The sequence below is a fragment of the Gobio gobio genome (assembly GCF_949357685.1).
Source record: "Gobio gobio genome assembly, chromosome: 4".
NCBI classification, from domain to species: Eukaryota; Metazoa; Chordata; class Actinopteri; order Cypriniformes; family Gobionidae; genus Gobio; species Gobio gobio.
The window spans coordinates 29225283-29242175 of NC_137100.1; the positions used below are offsets into that span (position 1 = coordinate 29225283).

General features: G+C 37.1%; 3 protein-coding genes across 7 annotated transcripts in view; 1 reads left to right on the forward strand and 2 right to left on the reverse strand.

The window, feature by feature from the left end:
• ssbp2a (single stranded DNA binding protein 2a) overlaps nucleotides 1–2313 on the forward strand; it is a 49416-nt gene extending 47103 nt beyond the window's left edge. The window contains exons 13-18 of one of the 5 annotated variants that reach the window (XM_079814783.1): nucleotides 135–208; nucleotides 284–362; nucleotides 472–500; nucleotides 608–706; nucleotides 797–853; nucleotides 950–1608. In XM_079814783.1, the coding sequence (XP_079670909.1) occupies nucleotides 135–208; nucleotides 284–362; nucleotides 472–500; nucleotides 608–706; nucleotides 797–826 (311 nt within the window). In that variant the 3' untranslated portion in view covers nucleotides 827–853; nucleotides 950–1608. Of the gene's footprint in view, nucleotides 1–134; nucleotides 209–283; nucleotides 363–471; nucleotides 501–607; nucleotides 707–796 lie in introns of all 5 variants that reach the window. The other 4 variants (XM_079814782.1, XM_079814781.1, XM_079814785.1 and 1 more) reach the window with 4 other exon arrangements.
• A 127-nt stretch (nucleotides 2314–2440) lies between these two features.
• On the reverse strand, nucleotides 2441–8471 carry f2r (coagulation factor II (thrombin) receptor). The gene is made up of 2 exons (XM_079814777.1): nucleotides 8207–8471; nucleotides 2441–3911 (listed from the first exon to the last, which is right to left on the reverse strand). Exons 1-2 carry the CDS (start codon nucleotides 8274–8276, stop codon nucleotides 2737–2739), a joined length of 1245 nt encoding a protein of 414 aa, XP_079670903.1. The 5' UTR covers nucleotides 8277–8471; the 3' UTR covers nucleotides 2441–2736.
• Nucleotides 8441–16893, reverse strand: part of iqgap2 (IQ motif containing GTPase activating protein 2) — an 84113-nt gene continuing 75660 nt past the window's right edge. The window contains exons 31-38 of the mRNA XM_079814776.1: nucleotides 16118–16220; nucleotides 14712–14853; nucleotides 13449–13536; nucleotides 13130–13342; nucleotides 12619–12779; nucleotides 11787–11930; nucleotides 9851–9959; nucleotides 8441–9733 (exon numbers count right to left, since the gene is read on the reverse strand). Coding sequence (XP_079670902.1) covers nucleotides 9620–9733; nucleotides 9851–9959; nucleotides 11787–11930; nucleotides 12619–12779; nucleotides 13130–13342; nucleotides 13449–13536; nucleotides 14712–14853; nucleotides 16118–16220 — 1074 coding nt within the window. The 3' untranslated portion in view covers nucleotides 8441–9619. The remainder of the gene's footprint in view (nucleotides 9734–9850; nucleotides 9960–11786; nucleotides 11931–12618; nucleotides 12780–13129; nucleotides 13343–13448; nucleotides 13537–14711; nucleotides 14854–16117; nucleotides 16221–16893) is intronic.

Below are 16893 nucleotides of genomic sequence, written 5' to 3' on the forward strand. Positions count from 1 at the left end.
ACCATTTCAGTTAGCATTAGTAGCAGCCTAAGTAGATGCTAGCCAGCAGGAAACGCACTGCGTTGTTTAGCCATACCAAGTCAATTCTTTTATCTTTAAACAAACTAATGTCTGATGTACAATATTGATTTTAGATTCAAACAATTCGAGTGACAACATGTACACCATGATCAGCTCCTCAGTCCCTCCAATTGGAAACAGACCAAATGTGAGTCTTTAAAAAATAAAAAAGAAGAACATATGAAGTAGCCTATATTTAGTATTATGACATTTTTTCTTTCAGTTTCCTTTAGGTTCAGGTGCCGATGGCCCGATAGGCAGCATGGCAGGCATGGAGCCTCATCACATAAATGGTTCATTAGGTAGGACAGATTTAACTTCCACAGCACAATGGCAAACATTTTCCATCCTTTTGCACATTCTTGCCTTTCATGCAATACTTTAGTCTTTTCCTTTTCCCCCATTCAACAGGATCTGGTGACATTGAAAGCCTCCCAAAGGTAAGGGACATTCTGTACTGTACTGTTAGATATTTAAACAGTGACGTACATTTCTCTGATATTCATTTGTGGTTGCTGTCCACAAAATTCTTTTTCACATTCATCAGAGCTCTCCAGGAAACCTCAGCATGAATAATCAGCCTGGCACACCAAGAGATGATGGAGAAATGAGTGGCAACTTCCTCAACCCATTTCAGAGTGAAAGTGTATGTATGCAGAAAGCCTTTTTTCCCCCCGTAGGATGATTTAAATACAGCAGCCGCTGTCATTTAAAATACCTTCTTGTCTTCTTGCAGTATTCTCCAAACATGACAATGAGTGTGTGAGAGGACAGCACAGGAGTGCCATTACAAGTTTGTACCATATTAATAGACTAAACAGAATCTTCTCTCAACCGGCTCTTTGGTTTTCTACTCATTTTGTCTTTGGTGAACTATCGTGAATTACAGTGATGTCATCCTACTCCAAATCTAAAACAAACTCAAGCAAGCCATGAAAGGAAGAAGAAGAAGAAGACACCTAGAACAAGCTTTTTGTCATTCCATGGTTAATGTCTGTGTCTCGTTTGGATTCACACAGGGCTGGACATCAATCCGTTTTTTAATTCTTGAATCTTTCCACACATTTTTTAGTGTACATGTTTCCTTTTTTATATATATATATATATTTTCTGTTCTATGCAGCTGATACCAAGGAAGCCCTCAGTATCCCATACAACCGTTGATAACTTTCACTTTTAGATTAGCATAATTTAGTTACACACTGCAATGGTTAAACAGCAGTTTTTTTCTTCTTCTTGAATAACTTGGTTTTCCTCAAGATTTGAAACTAGTTTAAACAAGGTTTTTAGCCATTATGTCATGGATTTGACCAGACAACCACTACTGACAAAATCACCTTGTAACAGACACATTGTTTTGGCAAACCACAGTTTGGCTTAATTTATGTTGGGCTGTGGAATAAGACAAATGTACAGTACAGAAGCAAAAGACTGAACTTACATTTTTTGGACTAGCTTCACAAGTTCCTGTCATGTTGGATTTGTTCTTGTAAATACAGCTATCTGTGTAGAATTGGGATATGCTGATATAAAAATCATTTTCACCATTTGTAGTGTGTTTATTTATGTGACCTTTCTGAAAAAAAGAAAAAACTGCACCGGCCATCATGAATATTTATATTGGTCACTCTTTGCTGGTTTATACTGTGGGGTATTCCAGAAAGCAAGATTATTTTACCGTCACATATAGGTTGATTAACCCAAACCTTGTTTACTCGAGGTATGCTGGTTCCAAAAACACGCCCGTGAGTAGGCTAAGTTCAGACAACTCGGAGTATGTTTCCGGTTAAAGGAACACGCAGACTTTTTGTGACTTTAGCTTATTCACTGTATCCCCCAGAGTTAAATCCATACATACCATTCTCATCCCTGTGCGTGCCATAACTCTCTGACGCACCCACCGCTAGCCTAGCTTAGCACAAAGAATGGATGTAAACGGCTCCAGCTAGCCGACTGCTCAATAAGTGACAAAATAACGTCAACATTTTCCTATATACATGTATAGTTACATCGTGTACTAAGACCGACGGAAAATTAAAAGTAGGCTAGATGGAGGCAGCCATTTTCACCCTATTCTTAGAAAGTGGTGAACATCCAGTATAGGCTACCACTGTTGGGTACGTTATTATTGGACAGACATCGATGTCTGATAGTCAAATGATGTGGATATTTTGTAACATTATAAATGTCTTTACTGTCACTTTTGATCAATTTATTGCATCCTTGCTGAATAAAGTAGGCCTATTCATTTTCTCAATCCTCAATCCTTTGAACAGTGAAAAAGAAAGAAAAAACATAACAATAAAAAACCAGCCAGCTGGTCCCATAAGCTGGCATGCAAATTACAGGATTCAGAAATTGTATTCTGTACAAGCGTATGTACTGTACAAAATATGTTTTATTAGCAAGAATATAGCTATTTGACATGGTCACAAATAGATACAAAATTAAAGCCAGAATCTATACTTGAGCAAAGACGTTACAAGAGCATAGAAACGGTTGGAGTGCCAATAGAGTCATTTGGATACAAAAGAAATGAGCTGCATCTGGTTAAACTAATTGTGATTGGAAGTCCTTGGAAATCTGCTGCAGCTGGTTTGGGAAGGTCTCTCACGCTGGCAAGTTCTCAAAGCCCCTCTAAAACCAGCCTGTTTTCTTTTTCAGCAGTGCTTTTTTTCATGCCATTAGCTTCCTGTACTGGCTGCTCACGCTGCTTTTAAAAGTCTCCAACTTGCTTGACCTGGTGCTGCTGGTGAACTGTGCGCTCCTCTCGATGGCTGAGACCCCCTGACACTTGAGAAAGGCCAAAACCTGTTTTTGGCACTGAGATGACCCAAAGTAGTAGATGAGGGGGTCCAGACAGCAGCTGACGCTCCCGATGCATGTGGAGACCAGGTACGCTGCATAGGATGCATCGTTTTGCTTGCGAGCGAACTGCACGTAATGCGCCAACAGGATGACGTTTGTCGGTGTGAAGCATATGACGAAAACAGCAAAAACCGTTACCGCCATAAAAACGGCCCGTGTTTTTCTCGCACGGTTTTCCACGTTGGCTGCGCACAAGGCTTGGATGATGCGAACGTAGCAGACGGTGCTAAAAATGAGCGGAATGAAAAAGAAAAGCGAAGAGATGACGGGGAAGAAGTACAGGTAATACTCGCGGAGGTGGTGGATGTCAAGGACGTCGTGACACGTGGTTATGCCCAGGTCAGGTAAGTGAATGGTCTGATTGGAAATCAGCAAAGGCGTCACACCTCCGATGGACAAAAGCCACATGGCGGCGCACACGACGGAAGCTGTTTGAGGACTGCGCCAGGTAAGCGAGTTCATCGGGTAGACGACAGCCATGAAGCGATCCACACTAATGCACATAATCAGCAGCACAGAGCAGTACATGTTGCAGTAGAAAGCAGCCGTGACCAAACGACACATCCCAGCCCCGTATATCCAGTTATTTCCGTTGTAATTGTAGGCTATTCTAAACGGAAGCACCAGTACGAACAGAAGGTCAGCGCAGGCAAGATTCATCATATAAATCGCAGCCGGTTTCTTTGGTCTCACTTTGCGCACAAACATGACAAGCGCCAGCAGATTTAGAGGAGCGCTGATAATAAACACTATGATATATATTGTAGGGATGACAGCGGTCACTACACGGCCTGTGAGGAAGCTGGAGGCCTCCTTGGAGATGTGATAGGTCTTTTTAACCCCATGGTGGTGGTGTTCTTCCCTGGGTTTGGATGCATGGCCTGAACTGGAGCCGCTGCCTTCGTCCAGCACGTCCAGATAATCAAATATTGGCTCATCGGTGACAGTGAGGAAATAACCAGAAAATGTCCGAATAAACGTTCCTGAAATAAATAAATAAATAAAGAGTAAAATGTTTGGAGAAAAGAAAACGATACATCACATAAATCTTAACCTCTTAAGTTCGGGGACCATTTTTGGGATTTCCGCCTGGATTTGGCCTACCCAAATTGAAAAGCTTCTCATCACCACAAAGTGGTCTAAATACACAATTCTGGTGTCATTTTAAAGGAAACCCATCAACCACTGCTAAAAGTGATAAACATGCAAGTATATGTTGTCTAAGCTGTAATAACCCCCAAAAGAGAGATGCTTTTTGATTTTTTGGTAATAAATTCAGTTTTGAAAGTGTGTAACTCAGACCCTGTGTGCTCTAGCACCCTGCAGACAGTTTGGGCTGTTTCCACTAGATTCCAGAAAATTGTGGAAAAAATAATTTTGTCTGTATCCTGTTGTATGCAAGATTTATACAAATGGGTCTGAAGGGAGTGCCCCTTACCCTCATACCCCCCATACCAATATACAGTGGTATAAATGCAATTTGAAAGCAATAAATGTCATTGAATTCTTTTTCCAGTGTTTGCTGACATAGAAACAATCAAAACTGTCTGCAGGGTGCTAGAGCACACATGGCCTGAGATATCCACTTTCAAAAATGAATTTATAACTAAAATCAATAATTAAAATAAAAAACGCCTATTTTTTTTTATTTATATATATATTATATGTTTATTTTAGCACACACAACATATACTATAATATGTATCCCTTTCAGAAGTGTTTTAAGTAATTTCAGGGTTTTCTGTAAAAAAAGGGGCAGGTGGAAATTACATAAAAAAGGTCATATTCCTCAATTTAGATTAATTTGAATAAATCTTGCATACATGATCCAGACAGAAATCTTTTCCCCATATATGATGGCTCAAATTGAACAGCCTCTTCAAGTAACAAACTTGAAGCATATTTGAAGAGGCTGTTAAATGTGAGCGACTGAGTTCATTTTTTTTTGTGTTTTTTTGTGTTTTTCTTCTTTTGTAATGGCATATTTTTGATAGTTTCTGAAAAAGTTACGTTCAGTTTTATAAAGTTACGTTCAGTTTTATAAAGTTACGTTCATTTTTTCTGAGACAAAAATAATTCCATATATTTTCTGGAATTTAGTGGAAACAGCCAAAACTGTCTGCAGGGTGCTAGAGCACACAGGGCCTGAGTTACACACGTTACACTTTTAGCAATGTTTTATGTAACTTCTAAGGGTTTCCTGTCAAATTACACAAAAATTTAGAATTTAGACCACTGTATGTGGGTATAGGAAGCTTTTAAAGCTTTGGCCATGGGTAGGCCAAATGGAAATGGTACCAGAGTAATTTAGTGTAAATAAGTTACTACAAATGCCAAAGTGATGCATATCTCCAGAAAGTAGAGACTCTAAGCTTTCAAATGGTACCACATATGAGGTCAGAGCTCCTCCACAGACATTTCAAATTGAAAGAACATGATGATGTCATTCCGGACCCTGTACAGGGTCCGCAGTGTGCGTCACTGTCACTTACACACATATAAATTCACACAAATTGTTCGGCTGTTTTCTTTTCTTTTTTAGTTTGTTGTATTATTAATTTATTGTTGCCTTAATTTATTAATTTATTTCAAAGTTTTAGATAAATACTAATACTCTGCTTAAATAAATAAATAACTAGGCCTACCAGCCAGTGTTAAGTAAGTTATGCCTACTCTAAAAAAGTAATTAATTACTACATTGTAAAATAAATCCCCGTAAAATTTACGGTAAAAAAACGGCAGCTGTGGATGCCAGAACTTTACAGTAAAAAATACGGTAGCAACATTTTAGGTTTTACGGGACAGCACCTAGTTTACGGTCTATGTTGCAGTTCAAAACCATATTTCATTAACTGAAATAATGTTAAATTACCAACCTACTGAAATACTAATATCAGTTAGGTACCATTGATATATACTGACAACCACCAATCAAAGTGGCGATGAGAGTCACATGACAAATCAAAGCTCATTGCAAGCAGCTATTAGAAAGACAATACTAATATATGGAAGGTGTCATTCACACAAACACTAAACACCATCATGGTAACACACTTATTTTTTAAATGCAATAAATATTAATTTAACAGCATTAGATGTAACATAAAATATTATGTACATAACTGCTTAGAAAATAAATAAATAAGAAGAAACAGCTATTTAAATGAAAATACATCAAATGTAAAGTGTCACGCAGGGAATTCTGTCAATTTACGTTTTTTCACTGTAAATTACACAATGACTTTTTCTTTTATTACTTCCAAAAACTGTAAATTGAATGGTATTTTACTGTAAAATTAAATGTAAGGTTAGATCTATTACAGTTATTAAAGTATGGAAACTCTGTTTACCAATTAACTGTTTTTCATTGTAGCCTTTTTACAGTCTTTTACCGTTAAAATCACGAAAATGTTTTGTTCTTTTTTGTGTCTTCAATAGTGTAAATAGATTACTGTACAAATTACTCTCCCCAAAAAGTATTTAATTACTTATTACTTTCTAAATCCTCTATCAACCTCGACTAGTTAAGTGATTCAAGGACATGAAACGGCTCTTTTAATGAAATAATATAAAACTACATAAATTATTTTTATTAACGGATTACAAATGTGAGAAGGATACATAAAAAATTAGCACTTTAAAGTTAGACTTTACACTATTGTATTATAATTGTTCTACGGTCTCAGTATTTAGTTCAATTACATCAGAAGTAACTGTAACTAAATTACAGGAAAAAATAAGAGTAAGCCCTTGCTTTACTTTTTCAAGGGAAAAATCATCAAATTACAGTAACTAATTACTTAGTTACACCCAACAATGCTACCAGCCTATGGTTTGCTGGTTTTAGCATGTCTCTCTGCCTGGTCATAAGGGTGCAACTACTAACGATTATTTTATTAATCTGTCGGTTATTTTTTCGATTAATTGTATGGAAAAAAAAAATTCTACATTAAAAAATTATTTTTTTAAATAAATAAAAAAAGGTATTAATTATTTTAAACAATATTATTTCACATCCTGCCTAATGTGGTTCTTCAAACAATGTGAAACTGAAAACAAATATAGTGAATGTATCTATACAACTGATTGCTTACTATATTAAAGCAGAAATTAAAACGACTAATTAAAAATTAAAAAAAAAAAAAAAAAAAAGCACAAAATGTTGTAGGCTACGAGGTATACCGTATGAACTATGAAGAACACAAACAGTATTAGGCTACATTAAGCTATAGGCCAGGAGTTTTCCTCCAGAAGGTCCTAAGAGGTCCCCAGAAAATATCAGAGAATAAAAAGACAAAGCAAATATGGATAAAGTCTACCGAATATTATGTTTCATAACTAAATGTTTCTCTCCTTTCTTGCCATATACATAGGCTACTTTCCAGAATTGTATATGTGTGCTTTGTATCTATCTAGTGAGTCCACTTTATCTTGCTCACTGGGGTTGTAAGGCAGTATTCTTAACATAGTACGGACGCTGCTTACATACATTTATTGTGAAAGTTGCTTATACAAAAATAATTTTAGTTGAAAAATGTTCTTCTTCGGGTTTATACATCCAACATTAAGTATAGCCAATTCATTAAGTTTGGAAACAATATTTTGTGTTTATAATGTCACAATTTATCTAACAGTTTAAATGGGTTTTTTTTTTCTTCATAAAAATAGATGGAATTTAGGATGGGGGTCCCTCATAGAAGATTCATCATATTTGGGGGTCCTTGGCATCATAAAGTTTGCAAACCCCTGCTATTATAGGCTACCAACAACAATAGTATTGTTGCTCTTGTAAATATGATTATGTGTGTTACATGTATTATTTTAAACCAACACTTAATTTGTAACAAAAAAAATATTTAAGCAAAAATGTAGTTTACAGTGTAAATTACAGTGTTAAAGTTTGTTGTATTTACTGCCCCTGATTTTAACATTATTTTTTTATTTTATATTAATGTTTATTATTTATATTTAGTAAATTTAAATGTGTTCAAATGTGCATGGCTAGTACTTCACTTTTTTAAATCTGGTTTAAACTTTTTTTTTCCCCACAGAAAAGATTTCACCATTTCTTTGGGATTATGTAATTCATAACCTTAAACAGCGTTGCTCATGATTAAGAACAAATGGTGTAAACACAAAATACCGAGGTAATTTCAAACTAATGTAACTAGCTAGTAAGCACCTAGTGTGTAGCTCCGCTTACCAAATAACTTTAAGTTACTACAGTGCATTGCCATGTGTTTGTCCAGTCAGTGCAAAGAGTCTGTAAGTGTCTTACCGTTAAAAGGCAACGCAGCCGCAGATCCTTCCACAGCCAGCAGCCCCATCAACACCACAATCCGCAACATAACGACTGAAAGAAACAGTGCAGCTCCAAATGCCTGTGTTTTCGTTGTTTTACACTCTTTACATCAAATACTTTTTCCCGAATGAGCCTAATCGCGCACGCTCTCAAGAGAAGTCATCAGACATAAGGAAAGACAAGAGAGTGGATGGATTCGCTCCGTCTGGCGCGTGCATGTCAACGCCTACTCGTGCAACACGACAGACTCTAAACCCACTAACTGGGGATAGGCCTACCAGAACTAGTTGTTACACATTTTTAGCTTACTTTGATATTAAGTTATTCGTTATTTTACAGTATATTATATTATCCATTTGTTTCACTAAGTGCTATTTACATAGAGTTTTTTGGAGGACAGAAATGACAAAAATATGTCCTAATTTGAAACCAACATAAATCTGAATTTACAATACTGAATTTACACTCTTGGGCTTTTGATTCAAAATACAACCCTTGACTTGAGCCAGATCTTCCCTACATCAATGAATAAACACACACTGTTTTGATGTAAGATGTATTTATTTAAAATCAATACAATCCTTATTTAGGACACGTTTAGGAATGTACTTTTAAGGCCAATTCACACTGCTCAGACACACCGTTGGATTTTGTTGAATCAGTGTGTTACCCCAGTTGGAGTTAGGGTTTGTTTTCACCCGACTGAACATGTTCAATCAGCGTTTGTCTGTCTGTTGGGGCAGTGTGAACATTATCTTTCATAAAATTCTGAATCCAACTTGCCAAAATGTTGGCGTTTGTCTGTGCAGGTGTGAGTATCTTTTAAAAAATGCACAGTTGAGCACTTAGAAATGGAAGGCACTAGTTAATGAAAAGTCTCCTGCAGCTTATCTTAAGTAGTGCATTGTGAAAGTCGTTCGTCTTATTCCCTCGTTATACATGTTTAACATATTAAAACATTGCAGCTTCCAATACATTACTTGCTATTAAATATATATTTCAATTATAGTTGTTTTTAAAAATATAATTCATACACAATTAAAAAAAAAAAAATCCAGTTATCATGAAATGTTTTGAACATCTGTTTCTTTGATTGTGGTGATTCAATTTGCTTGTAAATGTAAGTAAAATCAAAAGTATGCTATTTATGTACAGCGTGGCATGCATCAAATCATTCATAGAGTGGTGAGATTAATTAATTAAACACAGAAGACCTGCAAAAATAGTTGCACAAATACCCTGAATGCTCAAAGAAATGTCTTTTACAAAAACATCTAAAAACCAAAGGCACGTTCCATTCTTTTTGCACAATTTGCAAAGTGTAAACTAACTTTGATAGCTAGTTAATATTTCCAAACATAGTTGCACTGCATTAACTCCAAAGGATTCTCATTTTCCGTAGAACTTTTTGTTCAAAAGGAAGATCAGTAGATTGACGTTGACTTTTGCCTTGTCAAACATTTTCATGACAGCTACGCCATCGTACTGAAGCTGCAACAGGTCCTGATAATAAAAAACACAAGACATGAAAAACATTTCTGCATTTGTGTGTCCATAATGCAACTCTGAATAATAAACATAATATCCTGCATGCCAGGGTCTGTGCACCTGGGTACTGACCTGGAAATGCAGTTGCACCTTCTCCATTTCAACTCCCATAAACTTGGCCTTTATCTCAAAGTCACCAACTTCCTCACAAGGGCAAATGTCAAACATGACATTTTTTAACCTGAAACGTACAAAACACTTACTGAAGTACTGGAGTAGCTGGGGCTTAGAGTTCAAAATAACGGGCAGTGCCTGGTCAAAAGGTATTATAAACATAACACATTCCTGAAACTGGCAACAAATTAAATGACTAAATTCCTTAGCACTAAAAGATAACATTTTTTATATCCTTTTGATCTGCCTGAAGAGATAGCAAAAATAGTTGACTTGCCACTCGCTAAACTCCCCTTTGGCCTGCATGAGGAAGAGCAAAACAGGACGGTTGACTCCTCATAATGCACTATCCACCCTCTAATGCAACACACAAACTGCTGACCATACATTAAGCATTCTCTGAAAAGCATCTTGTGCAATATGTCCTAGCCACTGATCTGGGGTCTGTTCAAATCAGGGGTGTCCAATCCTGCCATCAGAACTGCAGAGTTTAGCTCCAACTTGCCTCAACTTGGCTAATGCTAACGCAGAGAAGGAGACCAGAGGCCGTTTTCTTTGAATGGAAGTCGATGGAGGAGATGCTTCACTACACTGAATAAACCACTTTTGTGAGGAAATGGGAATGGCTACTGCCTGTCCGCTAATCTGCTAATACTTCTGTTGGGAACTATATGTAGATTTTACTATGAGAAAAATGTTATTTTATAAGAGAAGCAGAGTAGGGAATGTCACGACAGGTAGGACTCATTTATGGCGTTTCCACCACCAGCAAATGTGTAAAAATTAATAATAGACGTTGTGTAATATTGTGAATTGTAATGACTATTACTGCTATGTGTGCCTATGATGCTGATTTAATGCATTTTAATGAATAAAAAGAAAACTAATAATTATAAATATTGTATTATATTTTGTTTCATGAATAAAAAATGTGTTCTTATGGCTACCATGTTTCAACAAATAAATTAGACTTGAATTGTAATGATTTATGACTGCTGTGTTTGCCTAATAATGATATTTTAATTAATGAAGGTAAACAAAATGTCTCGCGTTGCCAGACCTTCAGAAGGTCTGGACTCTATCGCGGCTTTCATTGGTCAAGTGCCGCCCAAGAGTACGTTTGACTGACATGTAACACAACCAATCACTGTTCGTTTGCGTGAAAATGTAAAGTCGGTGTCCCTGCAATAACAGACCGGCGTGCATCTGTAAATTATTCATTCAAGAACAATGGAGGCGTGAACCTCACATACTTTTGAAAATCCAGCGTATATTTGATCCTGGTAAGCGCTCATTGTCACAGTTGTAAACACGACGGTGTTCTTCTTCCACGAGGGAGTTTGGCGTCACAGCATTTGTTTCTAGGCGGACCGTTAAAGAACGCAACACACTCATCTTGCAGGCATCCTGTAGAATTCAACCAATCAGATGACGACTTCGAAACTCCTGGGCCTTTACTAGTGTACATTTACTAGTGATATAACACCATATATAGAACATTTATTCACCAGATGAACACGCTAATCCACAAAACACTGTGCAACGTAAACCGTATTGGACTGTCAAAAAACTCTGAACGCTGACGTCACCAACATAAATCTCAAGTTAGCCTCACGTGATCAAAGTTAGCCGTTACGGTTTCTCTAAAGTTTAAACCACAGACCGTCTCATCTCTCCAATAATAAGACAATATCTGCTACAAACTTCCAGGCAGGTGTGTTGAGGCAAGTTGGAGCTAAACTCTGCAGGACACTGGCCCTCTAGGAGCAGGGTTGGACACCACTGGTTTAGATATTTATGTGCTTTATTATTGCACAAGGTAAAGTTACTCATCATCAATGCACATTTATTCGTAATGGAATGAAAAGAAATGGTGTAAAGAGGAAGAACACACTGATTAGTCTGGAGGCCTTCAATCTCCAGAATGACTCCTTTTTCATGCAGTTTGGCAGCTGTGTACTTCAGGGATGAAGCCTTGGACTTCTTAGTGCTCTTCCCTTCTTCCTTTCTGTCCAGTTTAATGGACCTTCGTGAATTCCTGGTGGTGAAACAACCATTTGTGAAATATTATATGTCAGATAGGAAATTACAGACACTTCGCAATTTACACATCACTAAGTGCCCCTCTTAAGCTATTGTGTGTCATTGGTTAAATGCTTTATGTATGAGGGATCAATTGTGCCACTCAATAGTCCTTTAAGATATTTATAAATCGATAACTTATGAAAATGTCTAGACATGGGGATAAGATCAAATAAATTAAATAAAATGAGTTATTAGGATAGCTAACAAAACAAAACAAAACAAAACAAAACAAATTAGCTCAATTTAATTACAATGATAAATGAACAAATTGATATTGACAGAATGGTGCTGTACCTCAAATCAGCAGGATGTCAACAAAAAGGCAAAATATAATAGAGATAAGCAATAAATACACTGAATTATTAAATATCATGATCACATTAAAAATAACTATTTTCAGTTTTAACATTCTTTTCTAAATTACTACATTTAATTGAATATATATGGAATGCATCTGTTTTTATTAATTGATCAATTGTTTGCTAATCAAATTGCAGACTCTTTTATCTATGTATTAACAAAACAAATTGCTTAATTAATTTCTAAGTGATTGAGTGGTACAAATAGGCCCACATAATTATGAGCATGCTTGTACAAAATATGAAAAGGGGCCAGAGAACTTTACATGCATCTCCACTCACTTTCTGTTGAGGTTATCCAGACAGGTTTTGATGTATGTGTCATAGTAGTTGATTTGTTCTTGATAGAAAGCCGCCTTGGAATTGAGCGCAGTCAGAGTCTGCTGCAACTTCACCAATTCGGCTTTCCTCCTCTGCCTATAGCGCCGCTGGTATCGAATGTCCTGCCATATAAAAATACAAATATTTTACAAATGCAGTCAGACTAAAAGACATGACTTAACGGTCTTAACCTAGTTGAAAGTGTTTATGGTACCCTGCAGTCCTAAAAGGAGCAAGATAAGGTCATGCCATGATTTAATATAGAAGCTTAACTTTGTTAAGCACCTAATTATATATCCAGAGAGTTACCCTGCAATAAGTACAGTCAAGGGCATAGCAATCATTATATGGCTTAGGAATATCTACATTCATCCCATATACAATTATTACCCATCAGTGAGCCATGCTTAATGTGCGACAACCTCTTTTCACATAATTCCTGCACCCCTGAATGAAGTAATTAAGGCCTGACCTTGGAGATGTCATTGATGACTTCCTGGTATTTGTGTTTTGAGCTGGCCAGACCAGCCTGCTCTAGAGTTCTCAGGTTCCTGAGGATCTTCCTCTTCTTCTGCTCCAGAGGCAGCTGGCGGTCTTCCAGCATGGCCTGGCTGCTCTTCAACCCTTCTGGAGTCTGAGAGTCCTGCACCACCTGACGCTCCACAAGCTTAGCATGCTCTGCCTCCTACAGCACCAGAGAGAGAGAGAGTTAATTGATTGAACTTCATCTGAATCTGTTGGAAGACTGACCTCTATTCAATCTTGATCATTGGGACAAAAGCCTAATGTACCTGTGCAGCAGAGGCGGGAGTCTCTAGGATATCGTTGAGTGTCTCCCCTGGTTGAATTTTCACAACGTCTACTATCAGTTTCTTTGTTCTGAAAAGTGACAGGCAAACAAAGAGGAGGATGCGCTTATCAGAGTGTCTCAACATGTTCTGCGTTTTCTCATCTGGTAAGATACGGGCTGACATTGTTCAGCAGATACTGCAATACAAGGCACTCATACAGGAAGCACTTTGGCACTCACAACTGTGACTTGATAAAGACTGCAATATGCTGGTGACATAAGGGAAAAAATGACGACAACTTAAATTTTGGGGTGAAATGTCCCTTCAACTCTTGAAGCCAACCGTTTGATCTGATGATTTTTTCTTCTGCTGAGCATAAAAGAGTATATCTTGGTGTTTTTTGTCTTTACATTCAGTCAATGGGGTCCAATGTTGTTTTATAGTATGGACAAGAACATTCTTCAAAATATCTTTTATGTTCCACAAAAGAAAGTCGTGCAGGTTTGGAACAACATGAGGGTGAGTATATGATTTTCATGTTTGTTTAAACTATCCCCTTTTTTTATGTTTGTCCAAATTTTTGTCTGATTGTAAAAGCATAACGAAAGTGCCTGCAGGGAAAACACCGACTTCATTTGTGATTTGTCTCACACTGTACATACACAAACTGGCTGGTTACAGTAATTGATGTTTATATGGTCTGTAAACAGAAGATCATACATGTCTGGGTCACAGGGGCCTCACAGATGTAGTGTTTTTTTGGAAATGGAAATGGAGCAGGGTGTAAACATACAGACAATGAGCTATGACGTCAAGTCCTGCTTCCTCCCCAAAGAAATGCTGCACCATATGGAAAGAACCCAAGGCTAGAATGCTAGCGATTAGCACACAAGTTTAACGGAAGGACAATACTGGCCAGCAAATAATAGTCAACAAATGTTTCCTTTGAGTATTATTACACATTTGAAGTATTCAAGGGATTCATGTTAACATTAACATTGCAATTAAAATGTTTGTTACACTGAATTTTCACTCTGAATCCTGTTGGTGTGAACATGCCTTTACATACCAATGCTAAATACACAAACCCAGTACAAGGAGCCCATTTTAGAAGTGAAGATAAGACTGGCCACCAAACCACTTCCTCCCATGGGTTAGGAGAGATATGAAGACAGGAGATGAGGACAGTGAGGAAAAATTGAGTGTGGGAAGAGAGATATTTATATGTGAGGACGTAGAAGTGATGATTACTTGCTCACTTACTTTGTCATTAGTCCCTTCATGTCTTTGTCATCTCCATCCAGCAGCTCAAACTTGTTGGTGAGGGTAAGGGAGATCTCTGTTTTGGCCAGCTGACTCAGTGAGTTCTCCTTGTTGGGGTCATTTGTGTCCACAGCTCCTTCGCCTGAGTGTCAGAGCATGTTTTCATTATTGTCTAAGTTCATTTTCTGTTAATCAGCTGTCAGTGAGTGAAAATTGATCTCACACTCTGTTGCAAAAACATTAAATCAGTCTTCATGTCATCGAGATGGATAATACTGCAGTGGCGAGTAATGACTTCTTTAACTGGGTATGCTGGGTGGTGCGTCATGTCAAAAAAAAGTGTCTGATGTAGATGCGTTGGATGTGTATATCATAAGCGAGACGCTCGCTTTCGCTCTATACAGAGTGTTAGCTATTCAGTTGCTTACTCTAAAGACACATAGCAACACAGCTAAAACTATTCTTAATATGTTGGACCTCTTTTTGAAAGTACCCTACATTTACCTGTTGAGACATGCCATGCCATTGCCATTGTGATGTTTGAGCTGAGGGAGGAAGGGGCATTTGCTAAATATGCTGTGTTTTTGTAATTCCACGTCAGTAGAGTCACAGAAACGACATACTTCATCTTTAAAGAGTATGGCGCATCGGCTTCGGACACAAAAGACTCTCACACAAATAAGAAACACCTTGGCAGGTGTCAATTTAAATGTAGGCTGCATAAATGTATGCTGGACTTTTTTTTATTTAAGACTTAAAAAAGTATAATATAATAAATATTAGTAGCCTATTAAAAATATAGTTTAAAAATATAGTAAAATATAATTATAATAAATAAAAATATAAGTATTCTTTAAAAAACAAGTTGAAATAGTGCAACAACTTTAACAAATGCATAGACTATCGATTCACAACCTCGGATAGTTACAGTAGGTCTGTTTTTAGAAAATGAAATACTGTGAAAATAGTTTCAGTTATGACTTTTTTTATTTGATTTAGTCTATTTAGTTTTGTATCAAATACAATGTGATTTTCATTGATCGAGATCTGGCAGTAACAGCTAATTTTTCCTCTTCTGGGGCGAGCGATTTGATGACAGCTTTCCGCAAACATGGGAACATGGGACAATGATGGCGATAGGCGCAGTTGTTTGGCAAATTAATAAATGACAGACGGTTACATACGTATTACCAAAATTGTATCAAGTAAGCTTTATGGTACACCTTAAACAAGAGAAGGTATAGCAATTTATAGTGTTAATACTAATTATCAAGTACACAAATGGCTTGAGTATGTAGAGCATTCACAGCTTATATGGACCACATGCCCCTTTAATACTGGTGATGTCTGAAAGGTGTTCCCGGTGAATAAATTAAATTATGTGTTTGTATTTGTTATCATTTTACCAAGTAGAGACTCGATGTCAGGAACTTCCTCCAGGTCCTTCAGGAGTTCATGCAGAAGATCACTGTGATCTGGAGCAATAGCTTCCTTATGTTCCAACACCAACTAGAAGAAAAAAAGTCAATTTAACTATAAGCTACAACTAGTCTGTATAGACTACAAAACAACAAAACTTCTTGACAAGATATCACAATATCAAAATTGACCCTGGATCAAATTAATGTCCTATTGGAATTACTATTACTGTAATATCTACTTAAAGATGAGGGTAAAAGTTAAATGAAAATCCAATGCTTTTTGTTCTGTAAAATGCTACAAATTAAAAAAAATGTAAAGTCTGGGACTCTTTGGCTCTTTTTTTTTTTTTAAATAGAATCTGCAACATACTGTAACTAAGAGGATGAAGCGTTTGTTTCCAATTCATCTCATTGTCCTAAAACTGGGCAGAGAAAACAGGACAACACCCAACTTTAGGAGTCAATACACAGTTGGATTTGAAGGGAAAATTTAGGCAATTTCTTCCTTGTATAACTCCTCAACAGGGCCTGAAATTAACACCCGACCATGCGCCAAATGCGTGTGAATTTTGCAATTGGCGGGTAACACTGTCAATCTACCTGCCACATTGGCAGGTAGCCAATGAGAATTGAGTGATTCATTGGGCAGTTTGAGAGGATGTGACTGCTGTTTCGGAACGTTCATGCGATCGGAAAGAAGATGAGGCCCTTCTCTGACTACGTTTGGATGTACGAGTATAAAACTGTTGGTGAGATGGGAC

Coding starts and splice junctions, on each gene's coding strand:
- f2r (XM_079814777.1), bottom strand. CDS start 8,276: ATGTTGCGGATTGTGGTGTTGATGGGGCTGCTGGCTGTGGAAGGATCT. Junction 3,912..8,206: donor GGCTGCGTTGCCTTTTAACG/GTAAGACACTTA, acceptor TATTTATTTCAG/GAACGTTTATTCGGACATTT.